Here is a 17,058-nt window from a genome sequence, read left to right on the forward strand (position 1 = left end):
CTAAGTGAGAGTTCTCTGATTTCTATCTTACTATTTTGAGTGGACCCCTCATCTCTGTATCTGCTGTTGTGGGTTTAATTCCCCAGCTGTGCCAGGTGATGCTTTCTGACTCGGTAAACAAATGAACCTACTTTCAGTTGATTCTTCATCTCATGTGATTTTTTTTTTGTTCTCAATTTTAATGTTCATCTGGAAGACAAGAAAATGCATAAATAATTATCTGCCCTTTTTCAAAGAAGTTTTCAGGGAGCTGTTTTCATTTGTCTGTTTTAAAAACTCCAATTTTTTACAAGTGGTAACACGTTCAAAACATCTGCTTAATGCAGGAACCTGATGCCTGTTTGCTTTATGTTTTCCATAATTTTACTTCTAAAACCTAGTCTGGCTGCTTTTTCCTAGATACCATTGTAATTAGGATAGCTGATTGATCTGAATAACTTGAGACTTTAATAAAAACGTGAGGTTTAGAGATTTGGGGGAGAAAATTACTATTTTTTTTCTCCTAAGAATTAGCCACAGTGTGTCCCTGACCGTGATTTCCCTTACATCTTTCCCCCAGGACGGATGGACGCCGCTGGTCCTTGGCCTCCCTTCCTTCATCCGGCTATGGAACAAACACTCCCAGTTCAACAGTTTCAGTAAGTGGCACAGACTTTTCCAAGCAATTCAGTTTGTACAAATACACCCTAACAAATCAGCTTCTGAGTCTCTACTAAAATTATCCGATCTTTCTTCATTGTTTTGCTAACGTTATTTAATATACTAATTATTTTTAATTTTTTTTTTAAAATTATTGGTTCTGCTGCTTTTTTCCTCCATTTCCCAGCTCCTCTCATCTTGCACTTTTGCCTCGGTGAAATCCCAGTGCAGCACTTGGCTTTGACTGATCACTTGAGAGGCACAAACGTCTCCAAAGTGGCGGGACTCAGACATGGGGTATAATTATCTCCCAGCTCTCAGCTTTTTATGATTGGGAAATGAAATTCTTGTCTGCTTTCAAGTTCTTAGTATGAAAACCTCTGCTATCAGGCTAGCAGAAAGAAAAAACTGATAAGCCACACCTGTTACTCTTCTCCAGTAATTTCAACCTCCTAATAAAGCTTTTTCAGTTCTCACACCCTTCATTAGGGAGACTGCTTGAGTTCAGCCAGCAGTGCCACTAAGAGAGCACTGTGTTAACCCTTGTAACCTTCACGTGCTTCCTAAAATGAACCTGACTCTTTAGTTCAAGTGACCAAGGTTTTGTGGTTATCCATGTAACAACCTTGCAAAGCCAAGCATAGAAAAAGTAGAAGTGTCAAGGCTGCCTGTGCAGACTTAATGTAACCTGCTTTTGGATGTGTGTTATGGTGAGTGTCTTCAACTGTGTGGTAGCATCACTGCCTCTTTCTATGGTATTTCTACTGATAATTTGAATATAGAGTATGTTCCTAATAATTATAATTCCATACCATCATTAATTAGGACTCAGTGCTCCACATTATGCAAATCTTACACTGTATCACTTTTTTCCTTGTGAGCTGCTCTGTTAAGTTCATCCATAAACTTTCTAGTGCCTCTCAAACACAAAGTTATCACAGAGTTCATTAGGAGGTGAGTGTTAAATTCAGTCTGTATAGCAAGAGAAGAAATTGGGGTCAAAAGTTTTCTTTTAGCATAAATTGATATGACTAAAATTTGATTTTGCAATGTTAATCTTACCTCTGTAGCCTCATTTGCTCAGACACATTCCTGCGGGCTCTAGTTTGCACAATTTCCACTATTTATTATCTCCTGAACTTCAAGACAGTCGGTTTTTTGGTTGATTTCTTTTTTATGTTTTCCTATGAAAAAAACCCACCAAAAAACACACACACAAAAAAATCTGAGATAGACATGTCCCATGGAAAGCATCAGCCCAAATGGTGTAATTTTTCAAAGCATTAGAAGTAACAGAAAACAGGATATGGTGTAATGAGAATCATGAAGTGATAGTTGTAAGTAGACCTGAATTTACCTTCCTGCAGAAAATAGTTAGATTAAAACATGTAATTCTAGGACTTTTTTTTTCCTAAATGGCTAATTCTCTCATTTCTTGTCCTTTTACTGGTTCTGTGTTACAATCTTAGTAAGACATTGAAAGGGGCTGTTTAGTAAGTAGTGATCCAATTGTTGCAGCTATTAAACTTGGTATTACATTTCTAAGCCAATCCTACTTAGGACTTGTCTATGACAACACTATTGTCGTAGTATTTCACAGATTAGAATTAATTTGAATTGATCTGAATAACACCTCTGAAGTTGATAAGTGGCATTATTCCTGCATAGACTTCAAATCCGGAGTAAGGAGCAGTCAAGGGGCCTGTCAAAAGGGCACGGTGAGTTAATGCTGCAGATCCAAATTTCACAGAATTTTGGGCTTCCATTTTGTGTGATCAGTCCTCAGGATTGTTTCTTTTTCAAGCAAGGTAGAAGGAAGACAATAGACCTTCCTGCTGGTGCACGTGTCAGCAGGACATGAAAGAGCCAGAAGGGCAATGTCCATCCTGTGTCCTGCTGGCCTGAGTTTCTGTGTGAGAGCAAGAGCTGACCTGCACCTCTGTGGTCGTAGATCAGCTGCTCTGTGAACCTCCTGAACAAACCAAGGCCTTTATGTAGTCTAAGGTCAGTGAGAACCTGTAGATTCCGTTTAATTTTTTACTTCATGACACTACAAAAAAACCCCACACCCAAACAAACCACATTTGTCCTCTCCACACAAACCATGAAGACCAGATAAATATTGTCAGACCAACTGTGGAAAAGCTGAAGAAGACCTTTTTTCAACTTCGATGAACATAAAATAATCAGTTAAATGGGCCAATATAGAATTATTTTTAAGCAACTAATCTGCTATTCACTTTCTAGATGCAGAGTTAGTTTATAAGCTACTGTAGTATTGGCTTGATTTTTTTTTTTAAACTGGAGAAGGCAAAGCTAATTCTGCATCTGTAATTAAGACACCAGGGGGGTGTTTGTGTTAGTCTGCTGCAAGTGTTGAATACTGTGATGTGATTACTTAAAAATCAATACTTCAGAAGTGTTTCACTTTGCTTTCATGGTTTTTCATTAAAAGGTTATGCCCCTGAACACTGCTGGAGAAGCCCTTGGCAGAGAAAAGTCCATGGTCTTTATCTTCAGGACTTTCATTAATTGTTCTTTGGAATTCTAAACTTTGTGATCTGATTGCTTTTAAGGAGAGGAAGCGGAGGGGGAATTTTTTTTTGAGTCATCCATGAGTTTACTATTGCTGCTTCCCCAGTGATTTTACTGTTGGGAAACAAAGTTTTTAATGATTTTTCTAGACTATAAGTTTAGATTTTTTTTTCTCCTTCTAATTCTTGTAACTATGTGCTAACCTTCTTTAATTTGTCTTAAATAAGACATGTATTTGTAATGCCAGAACTTGGGTATCTGCTCATGCAGGTTTGTAAGGCAGTATCTTTAGTACTTTCTACTCTGTTGCAGGATCCATGTTATGAATGGGATGTCAGCTGCCACTTAGCTTTTTTTTGAGGCTTTTTCTTAGTCAAGTACTTCTTCCTGCTCCTTACATGGTGTGAGAAACACAGAAAGACATCAAAGAAACCTCTGAAAATCAAAACAGAGCTTGAATAAATTCTGTACCATAGAGAATATTCTTTATAATTGGCATAAGCAGTGTGAGCAGCAGAATAACTGGGCAAGGGGGTAAATGCCCAAACTCTCCATCTTGGCTTCAGTGTGGATTTTCAGTGTAAATTGATACACCATCACTGTGTGGACACTGAGCTGGAGGTGACTGCCCAATATGATCCCTGCACAGCGTGGTGGTTTCCAGTTCCAGCCACCCTTGGGAAGTTCATGCACAACCAGAGGCTTTGAGGGGAGTTCTTTTCTGTAAATACCTCTGTGCAGTGCAGAGAGGGTGGATCTGGGGTCTTGAGCCAATTATATATTTATTAAAGAATAGGACCTTTATGTTTGTAAGTTCTCATATCACCCCATTTTTCTGTTGCTTACAATATTTACAAGAATTGCACCATTTGAACTGATACTTTCTATGTGACTTGTTTCTCTCAGATTTGTTGGTTGATTGGGTGTTTTTCCTCAGAAAATGTCAAACAAAAGGATCTAGCTATATGACAAGAGATATATAGGCTTTTTTTCCCATGTTAGGTGAGCTAAAGCTTAAGTCACACGTGCTATATCATGTATAATTCTCTCCTAACAATACTTCTGGTACTGGAAGTATATAATATATTTTCTTACTTCTGTAAAATGGAAAGGGGCATTGAAAAATCACACACACAAAACATACATTTCTTAATTGATTTACTGCTTTTTCCTCTGGAATGTCCAACATTTGATGTTATTAACATTTCCCACAAATGTCTGTTTTAACCTCAGGTTTTATGAGGTTCAAGAATGAAAACAGTTTCTTGTCTATCATTATCACAGGACACGTGTCAGATAAATGCATCAACTTATTTACAGATGAATAAGCTGTTTAACAATAAACTCTGTTAATCTAAAAGCGAAATTGGGGATTTTTGTTTTATTGTTGCCTCCTTGGTCAGAGAAGAAGCCTGATGGGTAAAGGAAAGGAGAAATAAAATCCTGACCATTTACAGTAAAAATTTCCAATGAGAGCCAATGGTCAGCAAAAAAGTCTACACAGCTCCATAGCATTCTGCATGCCAGTGGAACTCCTGAGCTAAGAGTGTGTGAGGGAAAGGGGAAGAAAGTTGCTCACCACTCCAGGAACCTCCTTGTCCTCTCCAGAGTAGTGCTGGTACTCCCTTACCTTCCTTTCCATCTTCTAATAATAAATTATCCGCATGATCAGATGGAACAGTTCCAGAATTGGATGCAGTGGTTTCCCAAGCCCTCTCCCAAAGTTTTCCTGATCTCAGCAGCTCTGTCATAGTATGTAAGGGTTGGCTTAGCCTAAGGAGAGCAATGAAAAGAGGCACCTGGTCTGATAAATAGCTTTCTTTTCCTCTGGAGCGTCTGGCAGAGTCCGTTCCTCTTCCATTCATTAGCTGACCCCTATGCATGCGTTTAGTGCATTTCTTTTCTGTATTTTTTTCTGTACTCAGTCATCATGCTCATCTCAGGAGAAGCTGCACCAGCTGCCCTTTCAGCCCACGGCAGATGAACTTCATTTCCTGACAAAGCATTTCAGTACTGAGAGCATCACTGATGAGGAAGGGCGCCATTCTCCAGCCTTGAGGCCTCGATCTCGCAGTCTCAGGTGAGCTTTGGGTCGTTTCTTGAATTTTTAAGGTGTTGGACACGTATTGCATTCCTGTATCTGCTTTCAGATCTGCTGCATTCCTGTATGTGCTTTCAAATCCAAGAATGGTCATTTGTAGTTGCTTTGTTACGTGTTTTTGGAACTATTTGGGTCAATATTTAGCTCACCTCACCCAATCAGAAAATATTTTTTTTCTTTTTTTTTTTTTTAACATCTGATGCTGAGGTTTTGGATTGCAAAATGGTTGGTATAGTCTGCTTTTGTATCTTCATAATAACTCTATGAAAGCATGGTCCCCAAGTGTCTCAGACTAAATCTACAGAATGTAGATTTCCTGTAGTGAAGTTTCTTCTCAGAATTTTGCTACAGTGACCATAAGGATGTGGTTACAGCCACTGTTAATAACTTTTCTGGCAGTGTTTCTGAGGGAATACGAAAACTAGAGTAGATAAAGTAAAAACCTTAAATGGAATTGCTCCCCAGAGCTATTTTGTCGTAGCACTGAAAACGTTTCTCCTGCATTAGTAGTAGAATAGTTTTTACTGTTGCTTCAGAGAACTGATTATTCAAAGATAGCTATCCAAGGGTTATTTCCTTGTGCAATTGATTTTGCCATACATAAAACCAGAAGCAAATAGAATTTCATCTTTCATGGAATTACAGAATGGATGAGGTTGGAAAGGACCTCTGGTGTTCATCCTGTCCAAACCCTTGCTCAAGCAGACTGCCCAGGAGCATGTCTATGTAGCTTTTGAAAATCTCCAAGGACAGAGATTCCACAAAGTCTATGAGCAGCCTTTTTTGCAGGTCTAAAACAATTGTGTGGAATAAATCCACAAACATTTTGTATCATGGCAAAAACCTCAAGTTTTGTTATGCCTGTAGTGATGGATCAAGTGAATGAAAGTCTAGGGGTGTATACTCTAGGCACAGCTTCTTGTGAAAGAAAAAGGGTTTTATACAAGCAGAGTTCAAGGAGGTCTCCATTTAGCTTCTCTTCTGAGGGTGTCAGAGGTGGATATCACCCTTAAATTCATGGACAATATTCAAAAACCTCTGCCAGCTGGAAATGCTGAAGCAGTGTGCCCAACTCAGGACCCAGTTGGGGGTTTTTTAAGAGAAGCAAGTGAAACAGGCCGGGATAATAAAAAAATCCACAGTGAGTATTGTGTCATGGCAGAGCTGACCTTTGATAATTATTTGTATGTTCTAAACTTCAGTGCAGGCTGCATGGTAATTGCATATGGATCTCCTAAGTGTAGTTACACAGTAATCTACAGGAGCAGGTAAGTGCTGTGGGTAGTAGCACACTTAGCCTGTGACCTCTGCCAATTACCACATAGTAAAAGATTAGTTAAATGATTTGTACTAAGTCTCTTTGAACAATAGTCCTACTTTGGTCCTCTTGCTGTCACTCTTAACACTGACTACAGCTGAGTAGTGTAACTGTAGAGGTACTAATTCTCTATAGATCAGGCAGCTGCTGTAGGTAGACAACACATGGCTAAAGCAATTATTACCCTTTCTAACTCAGGTGTATTCCTGTTGTAGAAGACTCTTTTGCTAATGTAAGAATGATTTACACAACAGTGTGAAGAGCCCAATTTTATTTTCTTCCTTCTGAGAATTTTAAAGCCAATTTAAAGCAGAGTTATCGTGTAGTAGGTTTAGAATTTCTGATAAGACAAGATTAATTCAGTGTGTCATACAACTGATTAAGCTTCCTCCTCTCTTGAATACTTTCTGTATCTCTCTCTGGTTTTTAGTGTGGTAATGGCCAGTGCTATAGGTATTCCAAAGCTTTGAATGAAGTAATTTAATTTTTTCAACTTTCTGTGCCTCATTTGTTTTTCATTTTGCTTATTGCTGGTACTGTGATGCTGAGTGACCTTAAAGCACCCTTGCCACTGCCAAGCATTCATGCTGACCCCTTGCACCTCTGAGGGAAATTGATATGTCAGTCCAACCATTTGGAGCAATGTTTGCAGGAGCAAATACCCTCTTTGACAGGGGGTAGCCTGTCCTTGTAAACAAACAAGTACTGAAATACGTGCAGACCAGACCTCATTCACTGCTCAAAGCTGGCTTCTTTATTTGTCCACACCTTAGAATTAGCTCACTTGGTGAGAGGCTATTTTCACTTACTTGAAAAATAAAAGCTGAGCAGTTAATGTGTTGAAAATTTAGCAGGCATTTCCTAAAAATGTGTATTTTCATAAGCATTTAATGGTCTTGTTTGATCAGCTTTAATGAAAAGCAGTTGAACAAAATATATCAGACGTTTTCCTTAATTGACAGCCATGGCTTTGTCATTTAGAAGATGGCCTGGTTGTTAACATGTTTTCATTTTCCATCCTACATGACTGCAGCCTTACATCTCTTTTTGTGAGAGAGGAACTGGCGTTTTGAGATGTCACTGTCAAGTGCTGGGACTTTTTTGTCTCTGTAACCCAAGAATTTTTAGAAGTGTCAGATGATCCTTTTATGCTCCTAGATACAGAGTACTGCCTGGATGTAACTTTTGGAAAAATACACTTCTTCAGCTAGAAATGTACCATTTTCTTGTACCTGGCTGCAGATGTTCTGTTTGTACAGAACACTTCTAACGATCAAACTGGATGAAAAGAATAATAAAGCACAAAGTTGGGGAGGGTAATGTTGTCTACCCTACTCTGACAGGTTGGTAGCAGTTTGTTTGAGGTGTTCTGCCGGTGTGGCTTGAAGATACTCATCTTTTAACCAATCACACCTTATTTGAAATGCCCTGAATTTCAGCACTGAAGAAATGGCTTTGGTTCTTTCCCAGCTGCTTTCAAGGCAGAGGGAAGGAGGGATCCTGCGACCAATGCTGGGATGCAAAAGTGTGATGTTCTTACAAATGCCAGGGGTCTGTTCTCTCATCTGTCTGAAAAACATCCAGCACCCACATGCTTAGTGAAAGAACGTATTTCCATCTGACCCCCCTGTTTTGGTGCTTACAGTGTGTCTTCAGTGCAAGAGAATGTTTCTTTATTACCTGCAGAAATAATTCCCAAATATCTCTCAACTGTTCTCTTTTTCTTGTGAGGCAACCTTCAAATCCTTCAGGTTATTGACCAACAGAGAGATCCCCAGGCTACATTCACTTGTTTTGAACAACCCTGGGCTTTACCTGAAGATTTTACTCCCTGGAGTAGAATGCATGAAGAGTTGTGAATTCTTGCACTGAACTTTGCATCGTTACTCTTTTTAAGTTAGAGAGATGCTGCCCTCCATCTTTTCCCAGTTCTCTTTGCTTGTCATCTCTAGCAGTTGCTAACACGTGGGAATGTGTGGAGAATGTCAGAGATAAAAGTGGAGTTAACTAATAACGACTTCTCCAGGAGCTGCCTTTGTGCAGTCGCTCAGCCCACCAATCTGCCCGTTTTTCTTGATCTCTTTTTGTATTTCAGGATAATGTTGTCTAGGGAGAAAGGGCTGAAGATTGTTGCAATGAATTTTTATGTAGCTGAAGTAGATGAGATCATCCTTAATCAGATATGCTCCTTCATCTCTTTGCTGGGTGGTGCTTTTTAAATGCAATCCTCCAACCTGACTTTCGACACGCTGGATCCTGCCATCAACAACATGCAGAGAGAACTCCTAGAAAAATGCCAGCTGCCAAAAAAGACTTTTAAGAATAAAACACCCAAGATGGGAAGCAGGAATAGGTGTTGTGAAACCCCACCAGTGGGCCTGCATAGACCGTTTTTTATCTTTGAAACTGATCCTGCAGGTTGTGGGGCTCTCTCACCTCACTGCACTGAAGTGGCAACTTTAACCACTTGAGTAATCTTGGTGGCTTCATCCCTTCGTGCTGCTGCACTCAGGAAGTGCCATCCACCACAAGCTGTGGAACAGGGATTCACAGAGCCAGGGATTTGCCTGAGAAGGATAATCGTGTTATGTTCTGAAGCATAAGGCATCTGTTCCTTATGGAAATACTTTCTAACTGCATTACAGATAACGTTGGTCTCTTTGTTTCCTCTCTCAAGACAGTGAGTTCTGTGAACCTGACTCGAAAAGGTTCTTCAGAGTGATTGGTTTTATATTTATTAATTTTGGGGTTCACTCACCATTTTCATGGTTTTCTATTATGAGGAAAACTGGGTATTGTTATTTGCCCTTTTTGTACTGCTCGTTACTCTAACTTTCCACTTTCACTCTAAAGCAGTCTCAGTCTTTGTTGGCATGCATAAAAAACCTGAAGAAAGAGCTAGTTGCGTCCCCTAATGCTTGTGGAGTTTTCTGACCTCTAATATTAATGTAATTTTCATTAGGTCAAAGATTTAAGTATTTATTTCTTGAGAGAAGAGGCAGGCTTACCTTCAGCATTAGGTTTACCTTAGTGTCTGCTTCATTCAACTTTTAGCTCTCTAGTTTTAAAGTTCCGTATTTTACATATCTGGAAAGGACAGAAGATTAAGGCCTATGGTTTTAAGTTTCCTATGGCTGCTGACTTTTGTCATGTGCTGTAAATACAGCCTAATTAAACCTTTATGTACAGGATGAAATCAGAGGGAAGCACAGTGCTTTCAGCTTCTCTGCTTTTTCCTAATAAATACAGCTGTCACAGTGAAGGAAAAATTAGGTATTCATAAACATCTCAGTTTTATTTAGTCACACTTAAACTAGATTTTGTAAGATTTCAGTTATTACTATAAATGCTACTCCTTGAAATAACTGTCTATAAGCTATTTTCACTTTCTAGCATCAGATAAGGACGCATGAATTTTGACAAGTTGAAGGCTATGGAAATCTTTGTGGGAGATAGATATCACTGGAAGTCTACCACCACATCTTTCATAAAGTAGAGGGAGGGTGAAGAAAGGGGAAAAGAGAGAGTAGTTTTTCATTCTGCTGCTCAGCTTAAGGGGACAGATATTATTCTTCTAATGTCTGCTCTGCTGAAATGAAAAACTCACTGACAATGATCATTTCTTTGACCTACCTATCTGCACCAAGGAAAGAGAAGCAGCCTACTTTTTGTCTTAAAATGTTATGCACGTGCACAGCGTGTGTCCTCTGTTTTGCAGAAAATAATCTGTTCCTTTGTGAGGTTGGAAATGTTAGACTGGTTTAGTTCTGTACGTGAAATTTTTGGTGCTAGATAGATGTGTGAAGCTTTTGCATTTGAAAAGCTGTCATGCCAGTAAAATATATTAAACTCCTTTTATCCTTTTTTTTTTTTTTTTTTTTTTCCCCTAGATTTCCTTATGTTCTCCCTTGGTGGCCCTAAGTTATCTGCCCAGTCCTTGTTTCTTTTTCGCTTGGTTGTGTCTCAGAGGTGCTGTTAAGTACCCAGCAGTGCCAGGCAGACAGCCTTTGGTTAGTTAGTCAGTTATCCAGCTAATTATTTCCTTAGTTTCCCAAGCTAAGGATCAACATTAAAAATTATGATGCACTACATTATGTTGAAGTCTTGCTATAGCCAGCTAAGCCTGGTATATTGAGCAAATTTTATTTTGAATGACAATGTGAACCTTGATCTGAGATTTTTATCCGGAGTTTTATGGATGGTGCTCTGTTGTTTTAGGTGGTAAAAAGTGGCACTGATGAGCTCCCAAAGGTGAGAGGCAAAACTGCCAGTGCCCAAGGAAGCAGAGGGATTTTAAGTGTTTATTTTCTTGCCAGTTGTTGTGCACGGAAATTGTTTCAGAATTGTAAAAAATAAAAGCGAACCCAATAAATTCTCCTGTCATCGTAGCTCTCCCCAAGGAAATGCTACATCTGCTGGTAGGACAGCTCAAGTAGCTTGATTTCTGCATAGCTCTTAATTTTCTGTATCCATATGAATAAAGTGCCTTGAAAGCAAAAGGCAAAGTCCCTCATGTTTTATTGTAGCCCAAAGATACCAAATACTTAATCATGTGCAAATTTTACTGCTGAAATGAAGTATGTGTGTGCCTCCATATTTCTGTAGTTGGTATCAAAGAGCTTCTATATCCTTGTAATTTATACCTCACTTAGATCAAAAAGTGAAAAATTACATTAGAGAGAAATAAATTCTCCAGTAACTCTGTTCACCAAGTCCTTCAGCTCCATGTGAAGTACCAGTAAACAAGTGTTGTGTTTGTGTCAGCTTCTTTGGTCTTAGAGAAAAAAGGATAAGGGTAACAGGCGAGACACATGGGGGGATTTGCTTATAAGCCTGCAATTTAAATGTTCTTACCCTTCTGCTTAATCATGTCATACACTACATATGAATATCAATGTAAGTTTCTTCTTAAAGGAAATTTTCCCTGATTAAAAATAACTATCTACCAAGCTAAGGGAAGCTGGTGAAAATGTGGTTTTACTTCACATCCAAAACATTCAAATCAGTATTTTTCTCCTTCAGTGTAAGGATTCAGTGAGAGATTTAATCTGAAGTACTTTTCCCAAGCTAAGGGATAAACAGTAATAAAAAGAAGACATGATGTAATTCATGGAATTTCAGCACAAGGCCTGAAAAGAGATTGGTATTGCTGTAGCCTGTGAGACAGAGAGTTAAATTTTCTTTGGATTGTTAATATATGTTGCCAGAAGAATATTTTTCCCTTTAAATAGGTTAGCAACAAGGTAGTAACTGTAATGCATTCCAAGTTTAAAATGCATTTATTCCATTTAGGGAGATTCATTTCATCCTTCACTAGAAAGTTTGAAATGTTTGAACTCATTCAAGATAAAATTGTATTTTTTAGAATAGATTATTTTTAGTAGTATTTAATACTCTTAAAATCACGAAGACAATGATCATGTAGGATGCCAAATAATTGAAGCCCTTGCTTGTCTTGAACATTAAAACAAGGTAACTGGAGAAATGAGATGCTGCAGGCAGTCCTGTAGCTGGGGATTATCTGCATTACCTCATCTGCTGTCCTCAGTGGCAGGATGAGTCAGAGCACTGCATACCATCAGATGTGATGAAACAAGATGCAACTCTTCTCTGTAAAAAAAAAACAACCAAAAAACAAAAAAACCCAAATCAAACCACCCAAACACTAATATAAATGCAGCTTGTCAAGATTCAGTGTCCTGGTTTTTTTGGTGTGCTTGAAGTTCCTTGCTAAGCCATGCATAGATGCATGTGCATCCCTGGTGTGACGTGCCTCAAGGGAGTGCACTTTTCATGAAAGTGTTCTGTTCCTGTTGCTTGTGGCATTTATATATAAGATTTTAGTTGAATAACCCTGCTTGTGCATCCCTCCTGTATTGTGGTACCCTTCAGACAAAGGAGAGCAAGTCATCTCAACTTCCTTGCTTCCTATTGCTCTGCTCCCTTCTGGCACTTTTGGAGCAGGGCTGCTCCTGCTGCCACGTAGGGCAGTAGCACAACAAGGGAAATAACAAATGTATCTGCAACAAATGCACTGGGGTTTTACCTGCTTCTGTGTTAGGGCTTGTCTAACCAAAATTTACCAAAACTAGGTGGGTTTCTGCCTGAGTCCACGTGCGGACAGGGGTGTTGGCAGTTTCCAGATCACTGCAGGCTGCCATTGCTTGCTAGGATTTTCCCTCAGGTTAAGCATCTGCCCATTACTGAAGGGAACTCAAAGGTTTGGAAGGGCTGCAGTCAGTGTGGCAGTGTTATGACCAGCACTGGATTTTGAAAGGTTTTGGTGTGATATCTGTAAATGATAACATAATTTCTTTTCTCCTCTAGCCCGGGTCGCTCTCCAGTCTCCTTTGACAGTGAAATAATAATGATGAACCATGTGTACAAAGAAAGGTTTCCAAAGGTAAAGAATCACTTTTTGCATTCAATGAACTTGTGCCCAAGCTCAGGATTAATTTGCAGTGCTCGTTGGAGGAGCCCTGCTCCTACATCTCATTTCCAAACAATGCAGTTTGCTGAGAGTTTGAAGCTGCTTTCTCAACTTCATATGTTGATTCTACAGTAGAAGCAATGGATTTAGTATACATAGAGACTGAGATGGAAAAGGCTGAAAACTTTTTTTATATGTATTTCAAATTTACTAAATTTCTGATGTCTCTTATTGGCATAACAGATGCTCACAAGAGTGAGAGGAAGAGCCATGCTTTGGCTCTGTTTGTATTTTTCTTAAAATTCCAAATCAGATCAAGGCTGGAAGGGGGATGTTTTGTTTATTGTCACATATACTTTAAACAGCCATTTTAAAGAGTACTTTCAAAACAAACTGAATAACATTGTCTTGATATTCCCTGTACAACCTGCATTAAATTTACCTTATACTGATCCAGACTTCTTTGGGTTTGGTAGGCTTTCCATCTACATATTGGAAACGCAAAGTTTTGGTTTAAAGTCATTCCTAATTATACTGGAGGTTTTTGACAAAACCCAAGTTTGCCACTGGGGCTTTTGGTACTCGAGAAGTAATGAGGATAGATCAGATTTGTGTTTTTAGAAAAACCAAGCTGAACGCTTCAGTTACACAGCAATGTGCCAAAGTGATCTGTTGGTGAAAATAAATGTGTTTGCTCTTTAAAAAGCTGAATATTGAAATCTGTGGAAGCAAACTTTGAAAGTCAACATCTCACTGAAACGAGGGTAGAAGACTGTGCATCCCACAGCTGTCGATATGGCCATTCCTTCCTTTTCCACCACCAGCAAAAAGAGATGTTTCTCTGGAGACAGGATACCAGGGCTTAGAGTGATAGAAATGCCGTGTGTCTGCTGCCTGGGGCAATGATTTTCAGCTTCCATGGTCTTGTCTAAAAGTTCTGAAAACTGCCTCGTGTCTTACATCCTTACTCCGGAGACCCAGGGGGGAATACAGCCTCAGGACCGAGAGATTTTTACGGTCATTTGCATCTTCAGAAAGTGTGTTTTGATTAATTTTTGCTGTTTGCTCCCAACTTTTGCCTGTGAGACGCTATTTTTGGCTCTCAGCAAAACGCTGTTGTATTTTGGAATGTGTATTTTTTTTTAAGCCTCGTGCAATTGCGGATGTTACTTTAGCAGCCCTGCTTGTTTGTGTTTTTAAGATCCGTGTTAGTAAAATTGGGGGGTAATTTCTCTTTGTTCTGTACTCTCAGGCCACGGCACAGATGGAAGAACGGCTGGCTGAGTTTATTGCCTCGAATGCTCCGGAGAACGTGCTGCAATTAGCGGATGGGGTCCTGAGTTTCATTCATCATCAAGTTATTGAGCTGGCCAGAGATTGCCTGGATAAATCACGGGAAGGTCTTATTACTTCTCGGTACTTTTATGAGCTGCAGGAAAACTTGGAGAAACTTCTCCAGGATGTAAGTGCTCTGAAACGTAGGATATGTCATTTTGGTTGCAACCTTAACCAATAAGCCCGAGCTTTGATTTTTAGGAGAGAAAAATGCGGGTTCCAGGGGAGGGGAAACACGTGGGGGTGTCAGGAGATCTGAGTTGTTCCAGTTGTTCTGCTGTGGGTGAATTTGAGGAAATAATTTCACCTGCGAACTTCATTTGTACAAAAAAATTAAATATGCATATGAGCAAGTCAAAGGCAGTCTTTGCCATTTATGAAAATTGGGTTTATTCAGATGAAGGAAATTACGGAACTTTTCTTTTATGAACTTCAAGACTCTGAATGACTTGTTAATTAAAATAGTGCCTTCAAGGAGTGAAAAGGCCATAGTTTTTGGTGTTGCTATACATTTTTCATAAAAGGCTTTCTAGAGCTGAACTTAATCCAGTTGTGGGCTTTTAGTACTTTTGTGTGTGTTTTGTGGCGATCAAAGCTTATGAAAATACACAAGGGGGCACAATTTTAATGCATGCTCATTGTGCTTCAGCTACTCGTTAAAAATTGCTCTTATCCTTTAAAATGACAACAATATTGAATTTAAAAATCTCTTAATAGTTATGCTGTAATTAACTGTTTCAAAGAGTCAGTGCTATTAGCAGTTGCTGAGTCCAGACCTCTGTTTTGGAATTTCTTCCTAATCTTCTGCTTTGATTTAATGAGATAGCAAGCTGAAAAGACAGGATTTATAAAGATTGCAGTCTGAGATAACAAACATCCCAGAGACACCTAGAAACAGAACACCTGAAATCATTTGTTCTCCTGATGATTTTTATGGTCATTGATCTGTTTGCCAGCCCACTGGCATGAGTCGCACCAGCTTGTGCCTCTTTGCCACTCTTTCATTAGAAAATGGCAAATGAATAAAAATACCATAATAATGTACAATTGTTGTATTAAAGAGCTTTGTGCAAGCTGCAGAATCTTCCCTTGTATCAGCTAAAATTTTTGGCTACCCCATTTATACGAGTGTGGCTGCAATTTTCCTGGTATTTATTATGCATGCGAGAAAAATGACTCATGTTTGGATTTGTGGTGTTCTGCTTGGGTGGGGAAGATAATTTTGGCAGATAAAGAGAGGTAGGGAATATCTTTTGAGGGCCTATGTGGTTGTCTGCCTGTGGGGTTTCAGTAACCACTTGTGGGTCCCCCTGGAATCTCTGGAGTCTGGAAGCAGAGTATTTGCACGTGTCAGCTATGAAATAAGGGGTCAGGCCTCTTTGGGTGATGGTTTTGAAGCTGGAAAGATTTCATTAAAAGTGGGTGTATACACTTGGTGAAATCACATTTCAGGAGGACTACAGTTTGTTTTAATATTTCTGGTAGCAGATCCTTGGGGCCTGAAATTCTCCCTCTCCTAGACTTTCCTCCTCTGTGTGTGGACAGTGTTTCTCATACTGAAAGGAATTAAGAGAGCCATAAATTAGGGCTGGCCACTTCCAGTCTGCATTTTCACTCCTGTCTTCTGGCCTGAAGAGGTTAATCAGGGTCCTGACGGAGGTGTGGCTCAGATAAATCAGCTTTTTCCTTTTCTCCCCTCTCCCTCAGAACAAATCCTCAAAACACACTCCTTAAATGTCCTTTTCCCCTTGATCCTGTGGGCATTATGTTGCTGCTCTGAAGCACAGGGAAAGGGTGACATTGAACTGTTATTAGAGAAGATACAGTGGTCATCTCTGAGCTTGTTGAGGAATTGAGGTTGACCCCTTCCTCCTGAACATCTTCTGCAGAGAAGGTGAGAGAAGGGTCAGCTCTTAAGTTTAATTGATTTACTGTAGGAAGTAAGGTGGGCTAGAGGTGATTAAGAGGAAAGTTTAGAGAGACAAGGGAGGCGGAGCAGGACAGGAAGGAAGAGAACAAAGAAATTAAAGACAGCAGAGGAATGCCAAAGGTTTCATTCCACATCTTTCTCATTTATTCTTTTTCTGTTTTATCATAGTTCCTTGGCTTATCTTTTTTATTTTAATATTTAAAAACTACTTGTTTCCTCTACTTCCTACTCCTTCTTTGCCCTTCAAACTGCACTCTACAAGGAAATAATTGGGACCTTTCAGTTGTAATATATAGGAATTGGTGATAATAATATTTCTTTTGGATGACTCACCTGAAACACAAGAAGGTTTGATTATTCCAAATGTGGTGGCAGGGTCTTAACCTTTGCTCAGTTTGTAAGGTATCACAGAGTTATTCTCTACATAAATAATACCAATTGCAAGGTCATCCAAAAAGCTCTTTGGCTTAGGCAGTTGTATGGTCTGTGCAGCAGGATACGTAGTTTTATGGTATATTTTTATAACATATTTAAAGATTGGGAAGATGCTTTATTGGTGAATAATGAGGTCACCAAATGGCAGGAAAACCCACGGATTTTCATACAGTTTTACTGTGAAAGAATGGATTCTCCTGAAATTCTTTTTTAAGGTGTCGATTCCAACACCTCATCACAAACTAAACTTGCACAGCATTCCAAATCATAGAAAGGAAACTTGATTTAATAGTTTGAGTCTACTTTATATTGTAAAAAATATAAAACAGAGTAAT

General features: G+C 39.2%; 1 protein-coding gene across 3 annotated transcripts in view; it reads left to right on the forward strand.

Moving 5' to 3' along the window:
* MAST2 (microtubule associated serine/threonine kinase 2) overlaps window positions 1–17,058 on the forward strand; it is a 184,635-nt gene that overhangs the window by 129,285 nt on the left and 38,292 nt on the right. For all 3 annotated transcript variants that reach the window (XM_050307179.1, XM_050307178.1, XM_050307180.1), the window contains 4 exons: window positions 560–638; window positions 5,100–5,254; window positions 12,921–12,996; window positions 14,276–14,485. In XM_050307179.1, the coding sequence (XP_050163136.1) occupies window positions 560–638; window positions 5,100–5,254; window positions 12,921–12,996; window positions 14,276–14,485 (520 nt within the window). The remainder of the gene's footprint in view (window positions 1–559; window positions 639–5,099; window positions 5,255–12,920; window positions 12,997–14,275; window positions 14,486–17,058) is intronic.

Source organism: Myiozetetes cayanensis, unplaced genomic scaffold (assembly GCF_022539395.1).
Source record: "Myiozetetes cayanensis isolate MyiCay16 unplaced genomic scaffold, myiCay2020 scf12, whole genome shotgun sequence".
NCBI classification, from domain to species: domain Eukaryota; kingdom Metazoa; phylum Chordata; class Aves; order Passeriformes; family Tyrannidae; genus Myiozetetes; species Myiozetetes cayanensis.